A 24,084-nucleotide genomic window follows, 5' to 3' on the forward strand; every position below is an offset into this window, starting at 1 on the left:
GGGCATTACGACCCAAACGCTCCCTACGACCCGGACGAGCCCGACGACCCAAACGGGCCTGACGACCCGGCATGCCCGACGACCCGGATCAATCCGATGACCCGGACAGGCCTGACGACCTTGACGTACCTAACGACCCAGACGGGCCCCACGACTCGAACGTGCCCGACTACCTGATTAGGCCTGACTGTTTGGACGGGTCTATCTGGGTCGTCTGGCCTGTTTGGCCCATCCGGGTTGTCGGACCCATTCGGGTCGTTTGGCCCGTTCACGTCGTTGAGCCTATTCGTGTTGTCGGGCCCGTCCGGGTTGTTGGGCCCGTCCGGGTCGTTGAGCCCGTTCGGGTCGTCGAGCCCATCTGGGTCGTCCGGGTCGTCGGGTCCAATCGGGCCTTAATGACACAAGTTTTAAAAAATTCAATTTAAATTTATTTTATAAGAAATGGATTCTGGATTTTGAACTTGATCCAAATATTTGGATTGGATTTAAATCTTGATCCAAATATTTGGATCTGGATTTAAAAAAAATCCAAACTACTTTTACTAAAAATATGGATTTGGGTCAAAAATCTAATCCAATTATTTGGATCTAAAATAAATGTGGATTGGATCATTAAAAATCCAATCCATGCCCACCCCTAAAAGGAACCTAGCATGTGCAAGGCACATGTGTGAGCAGATATAGGTTATTTACGTAATATCCCCCCTTAAACTTATGGTAGGATTGTGCACAACCATAAGTTTAGCACGAAACAGATGAAACATGGATGATGCAAGCGACTTTGTGAAGATATCCACGACCTAAAATTTTGAAGGAAGATAAACAAAACTAATTTTTTCTTTTGAACATGGTCTCTAACAAAGTGGAGATCTACTTCAAAATGTTTAGAACGTGAGTGTTGGATTGGATTTGCCGCTAGTAGCACTGCTCCAAGGTTGTCGCTGTATAATGTTGGTGTGGGTATTGAAACCTGCAGTTTGGTAAGCAACGAAGATACCCAAATGATATATGTGAGAGCATAGGCAACATTTCTATACTCAGCCTTTGTGCTGCTTCGAGAAACAACTTTTTGCTTGTTGCAAAGCTAGGAAACCAGAGTGAAGCCAAAGTAGATGAAGTAACCAATATGGAGCGTCTGTCTGTCATCTACATCAGAACCCCAATCTGAGTCACTGAACCCAACCAAACAAAGATCACGAGCAGATCGAATAAGAATGCCATGAGTGGATGTACTAGCCAAGTATCTAAGTATTTGTTTGACAGCTTTCCAATGATGTTCTTGGGGAGCTTGCATGTATTGGCACACTTTGTTAACGAAAGAAGCTATTTCTAGACGTGTCAAAGTGATATATTGAAGGGCTCCAACAATCACGCGATATGTAGTGGGATCAAAGACATGGGACAAACCATCTTTGCTGAGACGTGAAGAAGAGATCATGGGAGTTTGTGGAGGTTTAGCATGCAGCATATCAGCCTTTGAGAGAAGATCATGGATGTAATTTGTCTAAGAAAGGTGTAAAGCTCCTTCTGGTGTCCACGAGGCCTCAATCCTCAAGAAAAAATGTAATGGGCCTAAGTCTTTAAGCGCTTAGTTAGTGTGAAGAATGTGAATAAGGTGTTGAAGACATGAAAATTATTACCAGTAATTATTATATCATTAAAATAAATTAACACAAGTAAGGTAATATCCTTTTGAAAGCGAATGAATAAAGAGGAATCTGACTTAGCAAAATGAAAACCAAGAGAAAAAAGAGTTGCACTAAGCTTTAAAAACCATGACCTGGGGGCTTGCTTTAAGCCCTGTATTGCTTTGTTTATTCTACACACAAGATTAGAGTTATCAAATAAAATCACATTTATTATAAATCCATTTCCCAAAAACGCAGGAAATTTCAAATAATTTATTTCATAATAAAAATAACTCTAAGTTCAAATCTTCTCAAAATTCAATAAAATACCAAAACAGTCTCACAATAGATTACATCTTTATTCCAAAACCATAAATGATAAAACTCTATAAAATTGTTCCCATGAGTTTTCCCCGCTCCGCTGCTAAGCCTCACCAAATCCACCTGCAACATCATTTGCTCCCATGTACCACGTACACGATCATCGCCAAACACAAGCAGATAGGGTGAGCTAACAAAATAAACACACACACATATATATATGGCACAAATATACAAATCACACAATCACCCCAAAGGAATTCCATCCTTTGATATCACATCACATGGCCACCACTATGTTATTCGTGTTCTACATCTTCTAGTGAGTACCTCTAGGTGTCTTGCTGCCATACCTATCGGCCACAACCGATAGAGCATGTGCGGGAAACCATGCTATGGATCACACACCGTAACGCCAGGTGAAGTTCGCAATCCCAATACGAACATAGTTCGTAATGTCCTAAGACTACCAAACTCGTCAGCTAATTACTGAGGAGGGTAATCTATTTGGACCCATTCGTACTGGTCACAACCAGTACACTCACACCGGCAACACTCGTCAACCCGAGCCACAACTCAAGAGTTCCTCGTGTTCATCCGCCATCCCGAGCCACAACTCAAGAGATGTTATTTCGAGCCACAACTCAAGGAATACCATGTGCTTAACCCCTATCTCGAGCCACAACTCAAGGGATACGTTCCGAACCACAACTCAAGGAACACCAGGAACCGACCTTTAAGATATTCTAGAAGTCTTATAGATCACGCACACAGAATCAACAACCCAAGGCTGCTGCAGTAAAATCTCCTGGCGGGGGACACGTACCGCTAGGCATTGCCCGCTTCCAGATCGCCTGGTGGGGGACACGTGCCGCCAGGCGCCAAGCGCCTCTGATGCTATTGTTTCAGCAAGTATCGCCTGGCGGGACAACCCCTTACCGCCAAGTGCCAAACAATACTCTAATGGTTTTGTAGCTATCGCCTAGCGGTCAAACACCACCGCCAGACGCTACACCAGTACTTACGCAGTACTGGTTTTTAAGTACCCAAAACAAGGTAAAAATCAATCCTACTCTTATAAATAAGCATATCCACAATCAAGAATATAGGCTTCCAAAAATCAACATGACTCACATGCATAATCTCAACTTAGATGGCATCATCATACATGTACACAAGTATCACCATATATCATATGCATAAATGCAATTAATATTGACACACATGCCTTGACCAATAACCAATTCTCCACATGTGACTAACCCAAAGGAACATTCAAATTGATATAGACTTACCATATAACCCAATCATGCTTCATTAGAAGTTACTTGAAATTATCAAGAACTTATTCATGTATTTTAAAGACTCCAAAATCAGTAATATTGAGTAATGTATAACTCTAGCTACTGACCTCCAAATCAAATCTCCACCGTTCAAAGTGAAGAACTACATGTTATGGACCACATGTCAAAATTTCACCTAAATCGGACGATTAAAGAACTAGAAAATGCAGTTTTACGAAAACTGCGCAAACCAAAAAAATGGTAGCCCCTAGTGCCCAGAAGTGAGGAAGGTGGCGCCCGACGGGACTAAACTACCGCCCGACGGGTCTTACATTGAAGACATGCAAATTATTACCAGTAATTATTATATCATCAACATAAGTTAACACAAGTAAGGTAATATCCTTTTGAAAGTGAATGAATAATGAGGAATTTGACTTAGCAAAATGAAGACCAAGAGAAAAAAAGAGTTGCACTAAGCTTTAAAAACCATGACATGGGGGCTTGCTTTAAGCCATATATTGCTTTGTTTATTCTACACATAATATTAGAGTTATCAAAGAAACCTGGAGGTTGAGACATGTAGATAGTTTCATGAAGAAAGCCATAAAGAAACACATTATTAATGTCAACTTGGTGGATTGTCATTTGTTAGCAACGACAAGAATTAATACAACTCGAATGGTAGAATGCTTGATGACAAGACTGAAGGTGTCATTATAATGAAGTCCAAAAGTCAAATGAAATCCTTTTGCAACAAGACGAGCCTTTCGTCTTTGTAGAGATCCATTCGCATTGTACTTGTTCCGAAAAACCCATTTGTATCCAATGATTTTATCATCAACGAGAGGAGAGACAAGAGTCCACATGTTGTTTTGAACGAGAGCTTTATATTCAACTTTTATAGCATCAAGCATTGTGGTTGAGACAAAGCTTCTTTCATTGTGACAAGTTCAGTGTGGATGGTAGTAAGATAGGTATTATAAAGTTTTGGTTTAAAAATACATGCCTTTGATCAGGTTACCATTTTATGAGTGTTAGGCGTGACTTGTGGCGAGGAGGATGCTGAATCTGGTGAAATCTCAGTTAGAACATTGTCCACAAGCGCATCTCTAGAGGAAAAAGGTTGTGATGACATGAATGGAGAGGTTGCACCATGAGTTGTTGATGTAGCAGTAGTGGTATTATTAGATGAAGAATTGTTATCATCTTGAAACGTAGTGTTATGCATATGTTTGTGAGAAACCACAATAAGAGGTAAAAGGAGGAAGATGGCATATCTTTAAAACAAATTATTTTGGAAGGGAAGCATTTGAGGCAAGTTAGAAAGGAAATTGATTTTCATTAAAAACAACATGCCTGGATATATATATATATATATATATATATATATATATATATATATATATATATATATATCTTTTACCTAAAGGATTAACACAAACATAATCTTTATACTATTGATTGTAGCCAAGAAAGATGCATAACGTTGAGCGTAAGGTGAGTTTATTGGAGTGATATGGGCGCAACATAGGATAACAAGAGCATCCAAAAGTGCGTAAAAAGGCATAATTTGGTGTTTTGTGAAATAGTAACTTATATGGGGATTTATGTTTTAAACAAGTGTGGGCAACAAATTGATTATGTAAACATCAGTTTGAAAAGCTTCCCCCCAATATTACATGGGTAAAGATGCAGCAAGCAAAGAAAAGCCAACATCAACTATGTGGCGATGCTTTCTTTCAATTGAACTGTTTTGTTCATGTGTATAAGGACATGTAAAACAATGCATTATGCCACAGTCACGTAACAAAGAAGAGAAACATATGAACTTTTTAGCGTTATCGATTGAAGACATTAAATTTTACACCTTCTTTGAGTTTTGACTAACATTTTAAAGTTTTTAAAGACATATAAAGCCTGAGATTATGAGTTAACAAATGTATCTAAGTATAACGAGAATATGCATATAGAAAAGAAATATAGTACCAAGAGCCACATGATGCAGTCATAGATGAAGGATCCCAAATGTCCATAAACACTAGTTGTAAAGGAGTGTGATAAATTGTAGTAGAATCTTTGAAAGGCAATTTATGGGACTTAGCTATAGTGCATGCATCACAAAAATCATTATTATGTTTACAAGATATGTTGCAAGTTCGTAAAACAAGATTTACAATGGGAGAAGACGCATGTCCGAGTCTAGCATACCAGAGTTTGTATACATGAATAGAAAAGGAAAAAGTAGCATTACAAGTAGTGATAGAAGAAGTATTAAGCAGCGAAGGAAAAACATAAACCATTTCTAAGAAAGCCTTGAAAAATAATCTGGTTGGTGTTATTTGATTTTACATAGCATCTGCCAACATGAAATTCAAAGAAGACGTGATTATCTTAAGCAAATTTGGACACACTGAGAAGATTTATCATGATAGAAGGAACATAAAGAAGGTCATGTAAAATAAAAGGTGATTGTGTGTGTGGAGTAGTGAAACAAATAGAACCAATAGAAGAAATAGAGATACCTACACCATTGCCAAGTTTGATTGAGTCTTTACCAATGTAAGAGCACTTTTGAGTGAGGTTTTGAGCGTCGTGAGTGAGGTGGTGCGTTGCACCACTATCCGGATACCATAATGGCTCATGAACAATTGATGGCATTCCAAGGATAGACGAATTTGCATCTTCAAAAGGAGTTAACTGTATAATTGGATAAAACAAAAGAAGAATATGATTAATCAAATCTAAACCAATAATCCATGGAACTGTGGCTTTGTTTTCTACAAATCTGACATTGTTGTCTAGAGGTGGTGGATGATGAAGATTTGTTTGGAGGTTTGTTATTCCATCGAGGTTGTCAAGAGGAGGTGTTTGGCTGGCGAAACTTGTTAGAACGATTCATAGGAAAATTGTTGTAGTTGTTCTTTGACGCATCATTGGAAAAAGATGATGAAAAGTTAGCATGAACTGAGGGTTGATCAGCAAGCCTGTGCCGTTCAAACCGTTCTTTCTAAGATAAGTGGAGAGACTCAATATCCTCAACAATATAAGGATCCATTCTTGAAATGATGGAGGTTACAAAACTATCATAATCTTTGGATAAGCCGTCAAGGATGCATTCAATGTGTTCTTCGGTTGATATGGAGCACCGATTGCAGTGAGAGTATCCACGACCTTCTTGATATTAAGAAGAAATTGATTTATCGTGCGATCTTTCTTTGGTTGATGAAGGCTGAGATGTAGCTTCTTGATGCACGTGCGGGTTTGCATGGCATATTATGTGCGGAGGCGTTGCCAAACTTGAGCAGAGGTGCGTAACCCAACCATTTTTGTTAAGATGGGAGGAGTCATTGACGCTAGTGTAACATCCCTATTTTTTTTCATAAACTGTATTATTTATTTTAAATAAAACACTTAGAAAATCTTCTATGTTTACTAATGTTTCGTATTTTATTATGATGTAGTTTAAACATTAAAAATATATTTTATCATGATGTAATTTTTACTTATTGAAAATAACAATAAGAACAAAACAAAACAAATAATATATATATATATATATATATATATATATATATTAGGTAAAAATACATTAATTAAAAATATTATTAAATAGGTGTGTGAAAAAAAAATAATATACGAAGAATCTTTTAAAAGAGAAAAAAAATATAGAAAATAAAAAATAACAAAAAAGAAAAGAAGAAGAATAGATAAGAAGATAAGAAGAAAAGATAAGAAGAAAAGAAAAAAAGAAGAAGATAAGATGAGAAAAGATAAGAAGAAAAAAAACCCTAAAGAGATAAACATTATCTCTTAATTAATGAATGCAATGATGATAAGCACATGCAGGCTATATATATATATATATATATATATATATATATATATATATATATATATATATATATATATATATATATATATATATATATATATGAAAGAAGAAGTTACGGGAGAAGGTAAGAAAGTGAGAAAGAGAGAAAGAGAGAAAGAAAGAAGAGAGAGAAAGAGAAAAGAAAGAAAGGAGAAAGAAAGAGAAAGAAGAGAGAGAAAATTTAGAGTAAAGATTCAAAGAAATCCTAGTTCTCTACAAATATTATTAGTGTGTCCTTCAATCAATAAGGTAAGGGGAGAGTAAGGTTAAACTCTTTTTATATTAATCTTGATAAACTCATGGGTTTTATATTGATCTTTTATTTATTTTGACTCATATATTATTCTATTTACTTTTATTTAACTTATTTTCATTTATTATCCTCTTATATTTATTTTATTTAATCTCTAATTATACACGAATCTTGTTTATTTATTTATTTTATTTAATCTCAAAATATGTACTGATCTTGTTTATTTTATTTTATTTATCTCCAGTTACGCACTGGTCCTATTTATTTATTTTATTTTATTTATCTCTAGTTATGCACGGGTCTTGTTCATTTAGTTTATTTTATTTATCTCCAGTTACGCACTGGTCCTGTTTATTTATTTTATTTTATTTATCTCCAGTTACGAATTGGTCCTATTTATTTATTTTATTTAATTTAATTTATCTCCAGTTATGTACTGGTCTTGTTTATTTATTTTATTTAATCTCCAGTTACGCATTGGTTCTGTTTAATTTATATTTTTGTTTATTTATAACGTTCTTATCCTTATCTAATTATTTATTTAAAGTTTTTGCTTTGATTCTTATTTTATCATTATTTTTACAATTAAAAAATAAATAATTCTGAAGTGAAAGTAAATATTATTTTATCATTATTTACATTTTATCGTTGTTTATATTCTTTGTGTATAGTTTATACAATGACATGATTTGATAATCATCATATTTTATGACCTTTGAAAATATCCAAGAGTATGTCAGTTAAGTAAAAGTTAAGTTTGGTTTCAATAAGTTGAGATTAAACCAGTGTCAAAGTGTTTGTATTTGGGAAGTCACAGTTTGGTACACTGCGGGATGAAAGGCAGGGACCATGGTGGGGTCTAAGGAAGTTTTACCAAGTAGGTGAATATCTGGATAGTTCAGAATAGCGCCCTGGACTAGGATATTCATAGGCCAAACTTGGGACTATCCGATACCTGCTCGGCATCGCCAAGGTTAGGTAGTGAGCATATATTTCTTTTGTGAGTCGATGAATGGCTAATATTCTCGAGAAAGAAATAATTATGACTGTACCAATATTTTATGAGAAATACTCAACTACCTAATCACTTCCCAAAGTAACTTTTGATGTTCAGATTGGATCATCAGAAGTGGAATATGGATCCATATGTCTGGTAAAACAAGATCAAGTTTTGTGGTTGTAGGTCCAAATCTAGGCCCCCGGTGTCTGTATTGTTTGTTGAGTTTATTAAGATTGATATTTAAGGCTTATAAAGACCTCACCCCTTTCATATTTTTCTTTCATATGTACCTGTTGCATGAGCAGAAGAGGAACCTGCTCAGTGAGAGTTGTTCGGGATATTATTGGTGGATCTTCTGAAGATTGACTCATGGATAATTTCTATTAATATGTTTAGAAGATATTAAAAATATAGATAATCTTCTATTCTAATGTAGAACTCTTAATATTTTACAAATATATATTTTTGTAATATTTCATGAACAATTATAGAAATGTAAACTATATATATGAATATGAAGCTATGTTATTATTAATGTTCTCTCCTCATCTATTACAACATCACGACTCATAAGTACTTTGTTTGTTACTGGATTAAACAATTTATACCCCTTTATTTTATCATCATATCCAATAAAAACAAGTTTCTTACTTCTATCCTCGAGCTTGGTTCTTTAGTACACTGAAACATAAGCATATGTTACACTTCTAAATACCTTCAAGTGAGATACACATGGTTTCTTTCCACACTCCATGCTTCATGTGGTGTCTGTCCATTGAGCTTTGCATGAGGACACCGGTTCTGCACATATACTATACACTGCACTACTTCAGCCCAAAATTCTTTTAACATATTCTTACCTTTCAGCATTGCTCGAACCATGTTGAGAATGGTCTGATTCTTCCTTTCAACAACTCTAGTCTGTTGTGGTGAGTATGGAGCTGTCAAAAGTCTTCTAATGTCGAGCTCCTCATAGTACCTCATGAACTCGGTTGATATATATATTCACCTCCTCTATCTGACCGAACAACCTTAATTGTTGTGCTCGTTTCATTTTCAACCATTACTTTAAATTTCTTCAACACCCCGAATACTTTATATTTCTCCTTCAAAAAATAAACCCATGTCTTCCGAGAGAAATCATCAATAAATGTTAAAAAATTACCTCTTACCACTGAAAGATACAAGAGTAATTGGTCCACAGACATCTGTATGCACCAAGTCGAGCTGTTCCTTCACCTAATACTTAGTTATATTTGGAAATAGAGTTCTTTGGTGCTTGCCAAGTATAAAATCTTTGCATAAATTCTTTTTAAATTCTATATTTAGCAATCCATGCACCATTTCCTTTTGTACTAGCTCGGTCAACCCTCCAAAATATAGATGGCTAAATCAAAAATGTCACTTCATGGCTTCATCATTGACGTCAAGTTTCAAACACCCCAACTCCAGTTTATACATTCTATTTTCTTTCATTCCGACTCAGGTAATAAGGTGTCTGAGTTTATCCCTCAACTCTAGTACTCGGTCTTTCATGATGACCGAGTACCCCTTTTCCATTAATTGCCCTATACTCAATATGTTACTTTTGAGGTCGGGTACATAGTACATGTCCCAAATTTTCCCAATTCGTCCATTCTTCTAAGAAAAAAATATTGTACCTCGTCCTTTTACCATCACCTTGGAAGCATCTCTAAATGACACATGTTGGACCTCTATTTTGGAGAGCTCGTCAAACATGTTTTCATCTCCACACATATGGTTACTAGTTCCAGCGTCTAGATACCAAACTAAGTTGTTTTGGCAACTCAAACCAAACTCGGCATTTGTGTTATAGCTCGGTATCCGAGCTCCTCATCAGCAACATCTCACACTCATCAATTTCCTCCCTTGCCAAACTCTTCCCACCATGTGCCGAGCTCTTCACATCATGTGTCAAGTTTGCTTCGCTACTAGCCATCAACAATATTCCTACTTGTTCTGCAACCTTTTCTATAAGAAGATTGGTTGATTCATTTCTCCTATTTTAAGATCGACAATCCTTTGCAAAATGACTGACCTTACCACAGTTATAACATTTAGCCGATCTACACTCATTTGCATAGTAACCAGACTTGCCACACTTGTAGCACTCACCACTATTGCCTGACCGAACTCTTCGGCCTCGAACTTGACCTCAACCTCGCCAATTTTGCAGGCCAACAACGCCGTCTTTGTAATAATCTCGGTTTTGACCACTACGTCCTCGACCTCTACTTCCAGGATCTCGATTTTGACTCCCGTGATCTCTTCCTCCTCTACCACGACTGTTTTGAATTTCAAACACCTTTTTCTCCTTGAAATTTGTCATTGCTTAGAGTCTTTGGCCAAAGTAGTCCTCCTTCGTCTTTCTTCTTCTTTGTTCATAGGCTTCCAAGGACCCAACAAGCTCATCGACCATGATTTATAAGAGGTCTTTGGATTCCTCTATGGTACACACAATGTTGTCGAAGCCAATTGTCAATGACTTCAAAATTTTCTCCACAGCTTAGTTTGCAAGTAACGACCCCCCATTCTTACCGAGTTGGTTTGCCATAGTCTCCACCTAAGATATGAACTTAGCCACCCCTTCGTTCTCATTCATCAACAACTTTTCAAACTCTCCTTTGAGAGCTTGAGATGATCCTATTTCACACGGTCATCTCCCTTATATGTTTTCTCCAAGATCTCCCATACCTTTTTTGAAGTCGTAGCATTTGCTAACTTCTCAAGGCATGTATCGTCCATAGCTCGGTACAATGCATACATAATTGTCCTATCTTTGACTCATGTTCTTTTCAATGTAGTAATCTGGGCGACCGTCTATTCATCAAAATTCGTTGGCTCTTCGAAGTCATCTTCAACTACATCCCATACGTCTTGGGATCTGAGGTAGGCCTTCATCTGCATGCTCCACTTATCACAATTGGTTTTTTATGTCAACTGGTGTAAGGACATATTGTTATTGGCCATCACTCTCTCTTACTATTTGCTTCACTTAGACACTCGGACAACTGGCTCTCTTTTTTTTATTGCACACTTAAGAACAACCTAGCTATCTAGCTCCCAAACTGTCTAACTAGCTCTTGATACCACTTTGTTAGGAGAAAGAGGCTCTTGGATGAAAAACTTGTTCACTTTTCGTTGTTATCTTATTCATGTCATCAACAATAGAATTTATAGGCTTATAATTTTTGTCTGTTGTACTCCCAACGGCTATAAACAACTAGTACATTAACTACCCAACGACTATAAATGATTAGTATACTAACTACCAACAGCGGCTATAACATAAACTTTATTCTATTTAAGTTTACCTAACAGGTTTAACTCTCCATGGTGGAGAACCTAGGGTTTACAAATAGAAGAAAGAGGGAAGAGATCGAAACCAAAGAGAAGATGCAAGCTCTGTCCCAAGGTTCTTGGCAACTACTTCATGCTCCATGCTCCATGCTCCATGCTCTATTTGTGTCTCTCATTCGCGTCTCCATCTCCAATTTGCATCTATCTTCCTCTCCAACTCCAAAAGAGGGAAAACCACCATGAATGGAGGAGAAGACCCAAGGAGGAGTAGGAGAGCTTCCCAATATTCCTAGACACCTCCAAGAAGCTCTCTAAGCACCTAAAAGTATTTCTCTATCATGCCAAATGAGGAATCTCTCATGTTTAAATACCCATTTTTGACATGTCGGCGTCGTCATCACTTGGCGCCATCTCAGCATTGCCAAACACTATCAGTCAAATAGGCAACATCAAAGAGTCATCCTTTGGCGGCACTCCTCCACTGCCAGGCGCTATGATGCTCTGCAACTAATTTTCATTTATGACTTTCTAGTAGTGGACGCGATTCCTTAGCGCCTGACTTGGGCATTTGGCTCAAAATCAAACTTTTGTTGTCCAAAACATGCTCTCTTGATTTCTTGCTTGTTTTCCTCTACAACAAATGCTTCTTATTAACTTATTTAACTCACTTAAAATAGATATTAGAGGTAAAACAAACATAAAATAACTAAAACACAAAACAATATAAAACACATTAAACTTAAGAATATAACAAAATAAAAGCTAGAAAATAGTTCTTTTATTAATGACAATAAACGCACAAAAATATGTCAAAATGGACATTATGAATATTATAAAAATAATTGATTATATTTTTTTAATTAAATATAAAAATTCAATTTGAATAATCTAATTGATTAGTTGACTGATAATGAATTATCTTCGCATGTTTATATTTCAAACAAATTCCAAATAAATAATCTATTATTATTTGTAATAATACATTAAGAGAATGAGTCTACTTTTACAATTTACAATATATTCAATTATATTTAATAATAATCAATTAATATATTTTTAATTCTTTTTTTTAAATCAATGTAATGGATAAAGCAAGCAAACTGTTTTGGGTGTAGGGTTGGAACGACTACTAAAACAAACAATTTATTGAGTCTTCTATACTTCACTTCACTTCGGTCTTCCATGGGCCAGCACACAAATTTAAGATAATACCACAAGTAAAATAAAGATTTATTATCAAAACCGGAAAAAGAAAAAAAAAATCTTCTCTTGGATCTTCAAAGTCTTCATTCTACCACCCCAAGTCGTGTTGAAAGAACATATTAAAGATGAATGACAAGATATAATACACAAAGGTACAAAAACTAACAGCATATACATACACTTGTCTGAACAGCAACCAAGTTCGTTAATGACAATTATTTTTCAGACAAACAAACAGAAGAAAAAAGAAAAAGATGACACAAACAATACAATAAACACTCGCGTGTATAAACACCGTCAAAATGAAAAACTACCGTCCACCACAAGATCGTGTCCGGTTACAAACTCGGAGTCACCGGACGCGAGAAACAGCACCACATCCGCAACATGTTTGGTGCTCAAAACAACGCCTTTCAGCCTGGAGCTCTGCGCATACAGTTTCTGCAACTCTTCGATCTCCATCGTCGCGTGCGCCGCACGCGTCAAGGGCGTGGCCAACCCACTCGGTGAGACGCAGTTCACCCTGATACCGTGCACCCCCAGCTGCACACTCGCGCAACGCACCAACCCCTTCACCGCGTGCTTCGACATCACGTAGTCCGTGCGTACCACGCTGCCCTGCGACGCCGCCACGCTCGCTGTGCATACGATGCTGCCCCTCACGCGCCGCTCCACCATCGAGCGCGCGGCGTGCTTCACACACGCCGCCATGCCCCTGGCATTGACCGCGAAGAGACGGTCGAACTGGGAAAAGTCGAGGTCGAGGATTTTCTGGTCGGAGGGACTAACGATGCCGGCATTGCTGAACATCACGTCCAATTGACCATAAGCGTTGACCGTTGAATCCACCAGCTCTTTCACCTGCTCTTCCTCTCTCACGTCACAATGGATATAGGTGCACCTGTAGTATAATATAAATTAATACTCACACTTTTCTTTTATAATTATTTTATACAATACGTTAAATATCAATGATTTTTAGTCAATGAACTTTAATTTCAAAACTTTATAAGCTGGCTGAGTTGGGAGTGGACTCTACAACATTTTGACACGTGCTTGCTTTATTTTTGTTAGCTTTATTATACTTTGGCACGTACCAAAATAATTATTACCAATTTGTGGTTGTTAAATCTGTGGTTGTTATTACTAAAGAAATTGTTATGACTCACAGAGATGCGAACAGGTTTTTCCACCACAAATATTCAAATTAATCAATTTGTAAATCATAATTTGACCTATTGTATATTTTACATTTTAGTCAAAGGATGATTTACTCAGATTTTTATCCTGTATTTCTTTTCTTCCTACTGCTTTAAGTAAAATTTGAGTTAAATATATTTAATACGTTTCTTAAAAATTAAGAAAACTAAATTTTAATATAATAAACTAAGAAAACTATGGTAATTTGATTATAGTGTAATATATTTTCTCTTATTCAATTTATACTCTCTAAATGTTGATGAGAAATTTGATTATAGAGTATGCAAGAATTTGTGTTACCTATGAGAGCCTATGGATGCTGCGACTTGGTTGCCCAGTTGATCTTGGATGTCTGCAATCACCACCATTCGCGCACCGTGGTTGGCGAACAGACGCGCCGTCTCTTCGCCGATGCCGCTAGCTCCGCCGGTGACAATGACAACTTTTCCGGCCAACTTTTGGTCTCTGTTTTGCATTGAGTTAGCTGAGTCAGCCATTTCTTTATTATTTCCTGGGTGAAGCCTAATCTGGTATACTCATATATATACACAGTTCTCGGAGGAGAATGATACTTATTTCACCCACCAATTTCTGGGGTCACGCTCTCACGCCCCTCATTTTGCCCGTCAATTTCTTTTTATGCTTTCTTTGAACCGAAGGGAAAGTAAGTAGATAAGGACAGCAAAATATATATTATTTAGATTGAAAAAAAAACAATTAAGTAAAAGTTATAAATTTGTGATATATTTTTAAAAAATAATTTGTAAAATAATTTTGTTAAAATAATTTGATTTAAAAATAAATTTTAAAATATAAATTAAAATTTATATGCAGCTTTAAATTAATTAATTTATATTTATTATTTTTATATTTTAATTATTATTTATTTTATTACAGTATGAAAACACATATTAATGAAAAAAATGTTTTCTGAATTATTTACTTTTATAATATAAAAAATTCATATTCTAAATGCATGTTATCAATATAATACTTACTAATATAATAGATTATATATATATATATATATATATATATATATATATATATATATATATATATATATATATATAATTTTCTTTAAATTGTAAAAAGTATAATGATAAGATTTATTCACTTTATTTTAAATAATGTCTGTTTTCATGGACATCTTAGTAAAATAATAAAGATTTAATTATTCATTTAATTCTTATATTGTTGAAATATTGCAAGTAGGTTCTCATTTTTATTTTTGTTTCAATCAAGTTATAAGTTTTGAAAAATTAATTCAATTAAATATTTTTGTTAATACTTTACAAACGACATTAAAAGAAAAAAAAATAGCAAACTAACACATGACAACGTACTAACGAACAAGATCTAACTGAGTTAACTTTTAGATTATTTTGACTTGATTGAAATAAAAATAAAAGTGAAAACTTACTTGCAACTTTTCAATGAAAATAAGGATAAAAGGAGTAATTAAATCAATAATAAATAATAATATTTAAATATTTGATTTTAATTTATTTTGGTTCACTTTGAGTTAGTTTCAAAGTTTCAAATTGTAAATCAAATCTAATTGCTTGATTCTAAAAGAGAAGATACAAATCAATCATACAAATTGTTATTTTAATTGGTTATTTGTTTTTTGGATTAATTTTCAAATATCTTTATCAATTAGTTAGGTTCTAAGCACTTTTGTGATGTAGACATGACTAGGAAAAGGGCAATGAAGAGAAGGACATTCAAATCAACCCAACAATCATCGTCCAACGCCAATAGAATGACGCTCAGTGTCATAGTTGCAAGGGCTGCAAGCACGCAACATAAGTAAGAACACCCAACGAGTGCGAGCACGTTTTTGTATTTATGTTTTGTTTAATCTATGTTTAACTTGTTCTATTTTTAGGGCAACTTACTCTCAAACTTTAAATAGATGCTTGCCTTTTATTGTAAGACACATTTGATGAAATTGAGAGTTGCTCTACTCCTTTGAGTGTGTCAATTCTCCTTAGTCTTATCTTGGGTTCTCTCACCCAAGTGGCGGCAATGGTTTTATCTTGAGTTTCCAGCTCAAGTGGCAACCTTCCCTTCACTCATCTTGGCGTTATCCCCGAGTGGCTTCCTCCATTCGCTCCACTCTCCGATCGATTCGTGTTTGGAATTCATCCCCTCCTCCTAATCTACTCGTGTTTGGTTAATTTTTCGTGTTTTCATGTGTATGTGGCTTCGTTCGTCCATCACCTTTTTTTGTTTGTGCATCCAAATTGTTCACATTGCAAGCATGCTCCCCCAATTTTCTAGGGTTCATTCCCATTTTTGTCCACAAGAAATTCCACCCCAAAATCCAAAACAAGACCTACATCATTTGGTAATTAGATCTTCGGTTTTGTGGAAAATTTGTTGATTTGAATTTGGATTTTACTATGCACTAGTCCATAGGTGTTCTGATATGATCCTATCCAAGAAAAAGTACGATCATTTATGAATTTGAATCTTCCAAAGAGATGAAAAAAATAATTCAGAGAGAAGAATGCGAAATAAAACAATGATGACAAGGATGAAGGATGTCATAATCTAGCAGATTGATAAATCAAGTGAAGACTTGCCACAAAAGTGTTAATCTTTGATAAAAACTCGAGGCCTAAACCAAGAACAAAGAGAGAGAATCGTCTCTTAAATGAAATAAAATTCAATATATGACTAAAAGTGTCTACATTAGTTTTTAGTACCTCTATATGTAGGCACATAAGTTTAAGAAAACCTAGAAACTCTAAAAGAAAGAAAAAAAGCCCAAAAACATAAAAACATATTCTAATTTCTGGAAGAAAGCCCAAAGTCCAAAAATATAGAAACCTAAATTAATTTTTCTAAAATCTATTTTTCAAATGTGTTCATGATCTTCATGTTCTTTAAATTTCCTACTTCATGACACATTATAAGCTTTAAAGGGACTTGTTTTGATCTTTGACTTTGTCATAGATCCTTTGAATTGCAAATCTTCTTCCTTTAGTTCTTTTTATATATGTTTAGGAGATAGTTCTCTATCATACCCTCATTCTTGAAGAGAATTTGTCCTCAAATTCATGCCACTTGAAGTTTAGGAGATAGTCCTCTATCATACCTCCCTTACTAAAGAGAATTTGTCCTCAAATTCATCTCACTTGAAGATTCCTTATCATTCTCCCCTATTTAGAGAAAATTTGACTCTAATTTTAAAAGATCCTACGCACAAATGTAACATCCCAATAAATTTTTCATTTTTTTTTACAATTGACCATCTATACACTTTTTCAAAATTAATAACACATCATCATTTAGTTTAACTGCTCCTTTAGGTTTTCACTAACCTTCTCCCAACTCAAGTGCTACTACAATTATCCGTCCCTTTATTTGTTCATGTATTATCATACGATCATTAACTTAGGTCTGACATAGTGTAACTAAACTTGTGGTAGGCCTTACATGATCCAACCTTACATGTCTTAAATTCAATCCAAAACTTGAATAAACTGAGTTCCACCTAAGTTAGTTGTACCTTACCTAAATTTTTCTAACTTGTATTTGTTTCCCATGATAGAAACACAACATGTGTTGACTTAAGAAGAAAGTTAGAAATTCAAGACACAAATGCACATTCTTTGAGATAAGATTTTACTAAAAACTTTCTTCACATGTATACAAAGATTTGCAAAAAAAAAAAATACAGAAAGAAGCTAGATTTAATAAAATACATATATTATACTTTTATAATAAACATGATAAAATATTAACTATTATTATTAAAATAATAATAATAAATAAAATAAATAATAATAATAATAATATAAATTTCACATACTTTCATATCAAATCATACCAAATTTTCCTTTATTCAAACAATTTCTTATTCATCTTCAAATCTAATTCACTTTCTCAATTTCATTTCTCAATCCAAACACAACCTTAGTTTAAAATTTTGAAAACATATAAATTATTCGTTCATATCTAATCAGAGTTTAATTAAGTAGACTGAACTTAAAATCTAAAAATATAAATATAAATTTAAAATAAATTCATTAAAATAGACTTAAATAACATTTTGGATAATTATTAAATTTGAAAACAATTTGAATACATATTTGTTCATTGTACAAAAAAACATATATGATTAGGTCCATATTTTTGGTGCGCTATGATAATTTATAGATTGGGTCATATGAATTAAAGTATACTACTAGACACGTTCTTACGTGATCTAAAAATGAAAGATGAAGCGACTAGATGGTTTTGTAACCTAATGAGTCAGGTGTTTGTAACCTAGTTTGACTTGGGCCCTACCATCATAAATTCCTACATATCTGTGCCAATTGGATAAACATGATGATGATGATTTCGAAAGCAATAAATTAACCCTCGCTTGTTAAACAAGAGATTCATGTATGTCCACCTTCTTAGGCAAAAAAAAAAAAAACCATTAACCATTAAATAATGTTGATTAACTGTTCTGTTTTTGCAATCAACATGAATTTGTTGATTAACCACAATCATTTCAATGGAGGTCTTTTCAAAGAACCAGAACCATTGCAATGTCAAACTACTAAGGTTGCACATTCGTCATTCACTACAACAAATTTACATCGTTGTTAGCGTAGCATCTTGAAGTTGGTCGAGTCATTTATCAGTGATCTGAGTGTGACTCATAAAAATCACTTGGGCAAGGAGACATAACCTCTTGTTCCAGTATCTGTAACACTTGGTTCATGGATGGACGTTCATCCGCATTTGCATCGGTGCAACTTGCTGCTAGTTCAAGAATTACCTCCACAGATTCTACATCTGCATCACTACATCTTTTGTCTAGTACGTCCTCCAATCCATTTTCTTTCAGGAACGTGTTCATCTGCAAACAATCGTTATTAGTTTTCTAACACTAGTTCATGTTTCATTTCTGCAGTTAATGAGTTAGGACTTACCCAACCAACAACGTTTACACCTCTCCTTGCAAATGAAGGATCTGTTGGTCTCTTTCCAGTTACAAGTTCTAGCAACAGAACTCCAAAACTATACACATCAGACTTCTCAGTAGCTCTTCCACTTTGTAGATACTCTAATGTTGACATCAGTAAAATGTTATTTCTCATTAGATTAGCTACTACAATACAAATAAACTGACACCAAAAAATACATAAAAACGTTACATTTATAGAAAATTTCAGTTCAAGAATTTCATTAAACCCTGGAAAGGGTGACAAGAATCTAAATGAAATTCTGCTGGTGTGTGGAACTAAATACATACCTGGTGCAAGATAACCAAAGGTGCCAGCAACCACTGTGGTAACATGGGCATCTTCATCAACCAAAAGCTTTGCAAGACCAAAATCAGAGACACGAGGCTCCATGTTCTCATCAAGAAGGATGTTGCTGGATTTTATGTCGCGGTGCACAATTTTCGGGCAGCAGTCGTGGTGCAAGTAAGCCAAACCCCGGGCAGAACCAAGAGCAATCTTAAGGCGAGTACTCCATTTCAGTGATTGTTCAGTGTTTTCTAAATCAGAAAGGATTCAACAAAAAGTTAGCAACTGCAGAATTGAAGGGCATGTCATCATGAAATGAAATCATAATAAACAAACTCATCCCTTTTCCTAGACCTCATTCTACACAATGCCACAAAAATTTCCATTTCTATCAGTACCAGAAGATCCTCCAAGAGAACAGTTCAGGTTATGGAAAAAAAAGATATAGATGGTTTATACAAAATGTTGCATACCATGCAAGAGATCATCTAAGCTTCCCATGGCCAAATAATCGTAGATTAGAAGCTTGGTAGAAGGAAGTCTGCAGTAACCACGAAGGTTAACTAGATTTATGTGCTTGATGCTACCCAATATCTCTAGTTCCCTCTCAAAAACCTGATCAGAACCTTCACGGCTTCTGTCAATCCTCTTAACAGCAAATGTACCACAATCATTCATCACCATTCGATATACGGTACCAAATCCTCCAGATCCTACCACATCATCTTCGTCGAGAGACTCCAACTTTTCTATGAGCTCACATGATGTGTATGGCAGATCACCATGGAAGGTGATAAGTTTTGTACCTGTTACAATAACATGTGAGCATTTACAAAGAAGAAAAAGACAACTTTTCTTTTTACTTTTTGTAAAGGAGAATGCTATTTTGAAATACCATCATCCTTCCTACTTGATTCTGGGTTGACTTGATCCTTAACTTCTATGTATTTTCTAGCAGCTCTTTCCTTCTTTGACAGCAGGCAAATCCATAGTAACGAAAGAGTTATAACAAGTGCAAGCCCCATTATTGTTATTGCACCAACTAACAGCCACTTCACGTAATGTGGAGATCTTTTAGCAGGAACTGCATCATACAGATTCAACAGTTATTGCTCAATTGGTAAATTTGGTTGTAAGAGATCTAATAAGTCAAAGGGTGCTTAAAAATATAATCTTTTTTACTCTTAGTATAACGTTACCCTATAAAAAATTACGATAATTGATATGTAGATACTGTAGTAGGACATAGCATTATTGCTAAAAATATGAAGTATCGGATTTGACTTGCCTGCAGCTTCATCACTTTCTGCATGTGGTAGCACCACTGGGAAACCAAGTGATGTCCGACATGGTTTCTGAACTTGCCGCCCACAAAGATCTAAGTTCCCAATAAACCTGTTCAAGTGCAATGAATTTATAAATAGAAGCTTAAATTAAATTGTATAAAAAATTAGAAAGCTTAAATTATTTCCTAGAAAATTAAGTGGAATGTTACCATCAGGTAACATGTAATGCAACTCCATCTACTTTACTTCATATATGTTTGAGTTATGCAATTATTTTTAAATTAGTACATGACATTATTGGGAAAGTGTGCTTACGCATTGTTCCTGAAGGTGCTTAGTACTCCAATGTCAGGGATTTCACCGGAAAAGAAATTGGTTGACAAGTTCCTGAGACAAGCACATAAATTAGCATATGCTGAATCCCAAAGCTATTATCTTTATGCAAAAGATACGGTTGAATGGACTTACAGAACACGCAATTGTGTAAGACGACCAATAGAAGATGGTATAGCACCCTTCAATGAGTTACTTGATAAATCCCTGCATTTTAACTTTCTATTAGATTGAGAATTGAGAAAGAAAATGCAAGAGCACAAACAAAGAAACTTCCCAAAGGAAGATAAACACCAATGACTATTATTACTAACAAATTGAACTGAACTTCTTGGAGGCAGAAATAAGAGAGAGGAACTTACAATACATGTAAATAAGAAAGATTTCCAATATCTGATGGAATGCCTCCTTGTAAATAGTTAGCTCTCAAGTACCTATAGATGAAGTCAGATGAAGCATGTCCAAACATTAAAATGAAAGCATGCATGATTATTCACACACAAATCTCAAACAAAACTATACTAATTTTCACTTACAGTGCTCTAAGCTCTGTACAATTGCCAATTTCATTAGGGATAACTCCATGTAAGCCATTCTGATGAAGGGCCCTGATTCATTGCAAACACATTACATCTCTCTACTTTGAGAAGTTAAGGAATTGAAGAGAAACATGTTACTTGTACTACTTACAGTCTATGCAGTCTGCTGAGTTTGCCAATGCTGGGAGATATAATACCTCCCAGTTGCATATAAGGTAGATTTCTGAAGCACAAAAAACAAACAGAGGTGTCAACATATCATTCAAACTCATAATTCTGGAGAGAAATGAAGAAAGTAAGTGCCCTTTAGTTTCAGAAAATAATTATTGATGAAGAAAATTCTCTTTTATTTCTCAAACCGATTTGTAAGAGAAAATGAAGAGTGTGTGTTGCTTACATACATTGAGCGAACTCGTTGTTCCCCAGGATGACAAGTGATACCAGTCCATGAACAATGAGACTCATCAGACTTTATCCAGTTGCTCAGAACATTCCTTGTGTCATTCAAAGTGCTTTTGATCTCCAACAATGTGTGTCCTAAATAGATGAATAAAAAACCAAAAGTTCGAAACTTTAAACGGTGTATTATTTAACCCCATCTTTGAAGAACAGATGTGGTGAAAGCCGAAAGCTAGAAACTTTCCGAGAGGCTCAAATCATTCATCACAAACAACAAACATGAAAACACACTATGATCGATGCCAGTTTATTTTGTGACTCAATGACAACCAAAGACAGTAAATAAAGGAAAGTGAGTAAATAATCAACTAAGAAGCCCCAAACAGAAAAGGATTTAAGTTTAACCCAGAAGCGATTCAAATAAGGTTCTCACCGTCTTGCGTGAGAGCGAGAGAAGAAGGGTATAAATCAATGGTGGAAAAAACCAACAGCATCAACAATAAACGAGCCATTTCCATTCCAGCCTTCAAAATGGAAACTTTTGCTCACAACTTATCTGGGTGGGAGTGGAAAAGTGTCAACAGTGGTGATGATTCCAGTGGGTGGAGTTGTTGTGATGAAAATATGGACCTCAAAGGGTCACCATGATTAAACTTTAAACTAGCAAAGCTAATAATTTGAACTTTTGAAGCATGTAGAGCGAGAAAGCATGTATTAGGAATGCTTCTTTTTCACTCCAATAAATAAAAATTAATATTTACGTGCAAAGGGTGAAGCCAAAATGCAGTCTTTGAAAGTGGCATAAAAAGTGATGCAGAGGGAAGTAGCCGTTCCACTGTGCAAATTCAAACATTCAATTTTAAAGTTATATCATACTCGCGCGTAAGTGGTGAAGAAGAGTACTCGCCAGTGATTATGGAAGATGTGTTACACGTGTGAGGTAGAGGTGGAGTGTATTGGAACTATGAAAACGAGCGCGTGCCCCTGTGCGGTTCGAATTTTAAGAGTAGCTCCGTTTTATAGGGAAAAACGGCGTACAATGTTTGAAAAACATCAACATTTTACATTTTACGAGGTGATTATGGTAAATGGCAGCCTCAAACATGGAGCATCGTTTTGGTGATACACGCCCCGTGAGATGTGACTCTGACCCATCACGTGAGTTTTTCAAATTAAGAACATCGTTTTTTTACCGCTTCACGGTATTATAGGGTAACAATTCATTTGAAAAATATCAAGATAGAAGCTACTTTCTTATGCTAATTAAACTAAAAGCAAATTTATTTTCAATACAATATAATTAAATTAAATTTATTTGCATAAAAGAAGAGTGTTAGAACTCAGAACATATTGAACAGGTAACACATAGCAGGAGAAAATTTTAGTTTGTAACTCTCTTCACTCTGTGTTCTAGAAAAATGCTTGTGAAGTTGGTGTTGAAATGTAAGAGGATATTACAAATGTTATGTTGAAATCATATATTTAAGAAAGAGATTTAATTTAATTGTATTACTTTATTGAATTATTACTGAATTATATGTGGTAGAAACGTGTCTGGTATTTAAGGTACAGGAAAGAAAATAAAATCAAGCAGAAATTGTAATACAAGAAGGCATTTTAAAATGTTCAGCGAGTAGATGGAGGGAAATTTTAATTTGAGTCTCGTTATTCCTAATTCATGAGAATCCACATTGAATTATTCAGTGTTTTTTTTTTTTTTTCTTTTTTTCTAGTGCTAAGCTCTGTTTATATGAAGGTTTTTACTTCCTACATATCCACAATTTCTTCGCACATCCCATCAGATTTTCAAATTATCACTTTTCCTTCTGGAAAAGGTGACTTTTAGATTACATGTTGCAGAAACTTTCCAGAATAAAGTTTTCAGAATTTTCAAAATAAGATTTCTGAAATAAATAAAAAATCCAGAATATAATTTCTGAAATAAAAATTATGGAATATGATTTCTGATACAGAATTTTCGAAAAACATAAATCTATTATTGGAATATATCTTTTGGAATGAGATTTCCAAAATCTATATAATATTTTCTAAAATGAATTGTTTTGGAATACTCATGTATTTCAAAAAGAAAATTCCAAAACACATGAAATATATTTTGAAAAATGCTTTTCAAATGATTTTTTTTTTTTTTTTTGCATTTTCTCTCTTCTTTTCTTGTCTTGTTT

The 24,084-nt window shown here is 34.8% G+C and overlaps 2 protein-coding genes across 4 annotated transcripts; both read right to left on the bottom strand.

The window, feature by feature from the left end:
* Window positions 1-12,984: 12,984 nt before the first annotated feature.
* Window positions 12,985-14,709, bottom strand: LOC114162362 ((+)-cis,trans-nepetalactol synthase NEPS1-like). Its single transcript, XM_028046223.2, has 2 exons — window positions 14,384-14,709; window positions 12,985-13,784 (listed from the first exon to the last, which is right to left on the bottom strand). The coding sequence occupies exons 1-2, from the start codon at window positions 14,578-14,580 to the stop codon at window positions 13,181-13,183; spliced, it is 801 nt and encodes a 266-aa protein (XP_027902024.1). The 5' UTR covers window positions 14,581-14,709; the 3' UTR covers window positions 12,985-13,180.
* Window positions 14,710-18,489: 3,780 nt separating this feature from the next.
* Window positions 18,490-22,649, bottom strand: LOC114162367 (LRR receptor-like serine/threonine-protein kinase FEI 1). 3 transcript variants are annotated; one of them, XM_028046232.2, is made up of 13 exons: window positions 22,332-22,649; window positions 21,901-22,036; window positions 21,651-21,722; window positions 21,497-21,568; window positions 21,323-21,394; window positions 21,096-21,167; window positions 20,943-21,014; window positions 20,630-20,736; window positions 20,252-20,425; window positions 19,815-20,147; window positions 19,344-19,592; window positions 19,021-19,154; window positions 18,490-18,947 (listed from the first exon to the last, which is right to left on the bottom strand). In XM_028046232.2, the coding sequence occupies exons 1-13, from the start codon at window positions 22,414-22,416 to the stop codon at window positions 18,726-18,728; spliced, it is 1,800 nt and encodes a 599-aa protein (XP_027902033.1). In that variant the 5' UTR covers window positions 22,417-22,649; the 3' UTR covers window positions 18,490-18,725. The 3 variants fall into 3 exon arrangements, with proteins under 3 accessions (XP_027902033.1, XP_027902032.1, XP_027902034.1); XM_028046231.2 differs by having other exon boundaries at window positions 20,237-20,425; window positions 22,332-22,647; XM_028046233.2 differs by having other exon boundaries at window positions 20,237-20,425; window positions 21,897-22,036; window positions 22,332-22,646.
* Window positions 22,650-24,084: the final 1,435 nt, after the last annotated feature.

The sequence above is a fragment of the Vigna unguiculata genome, chromosome 9 (genome assembly GCF_037176805.1).
Source record: "Vigna unguiculata cultivar grain cowpea cultivar isolate G323 ecotype 2 chromosome 9, ASM3717680v1, whole genome shotgun sequence".
In the NCBI taxonomy this organism is placed as follows: domain Eukaryota; kingdom Viridiplantae; phylum Streptophyta; class Magnoliopsida; order Fabales; family Fabaceae; genus Vigna; species Vigna unguiculata.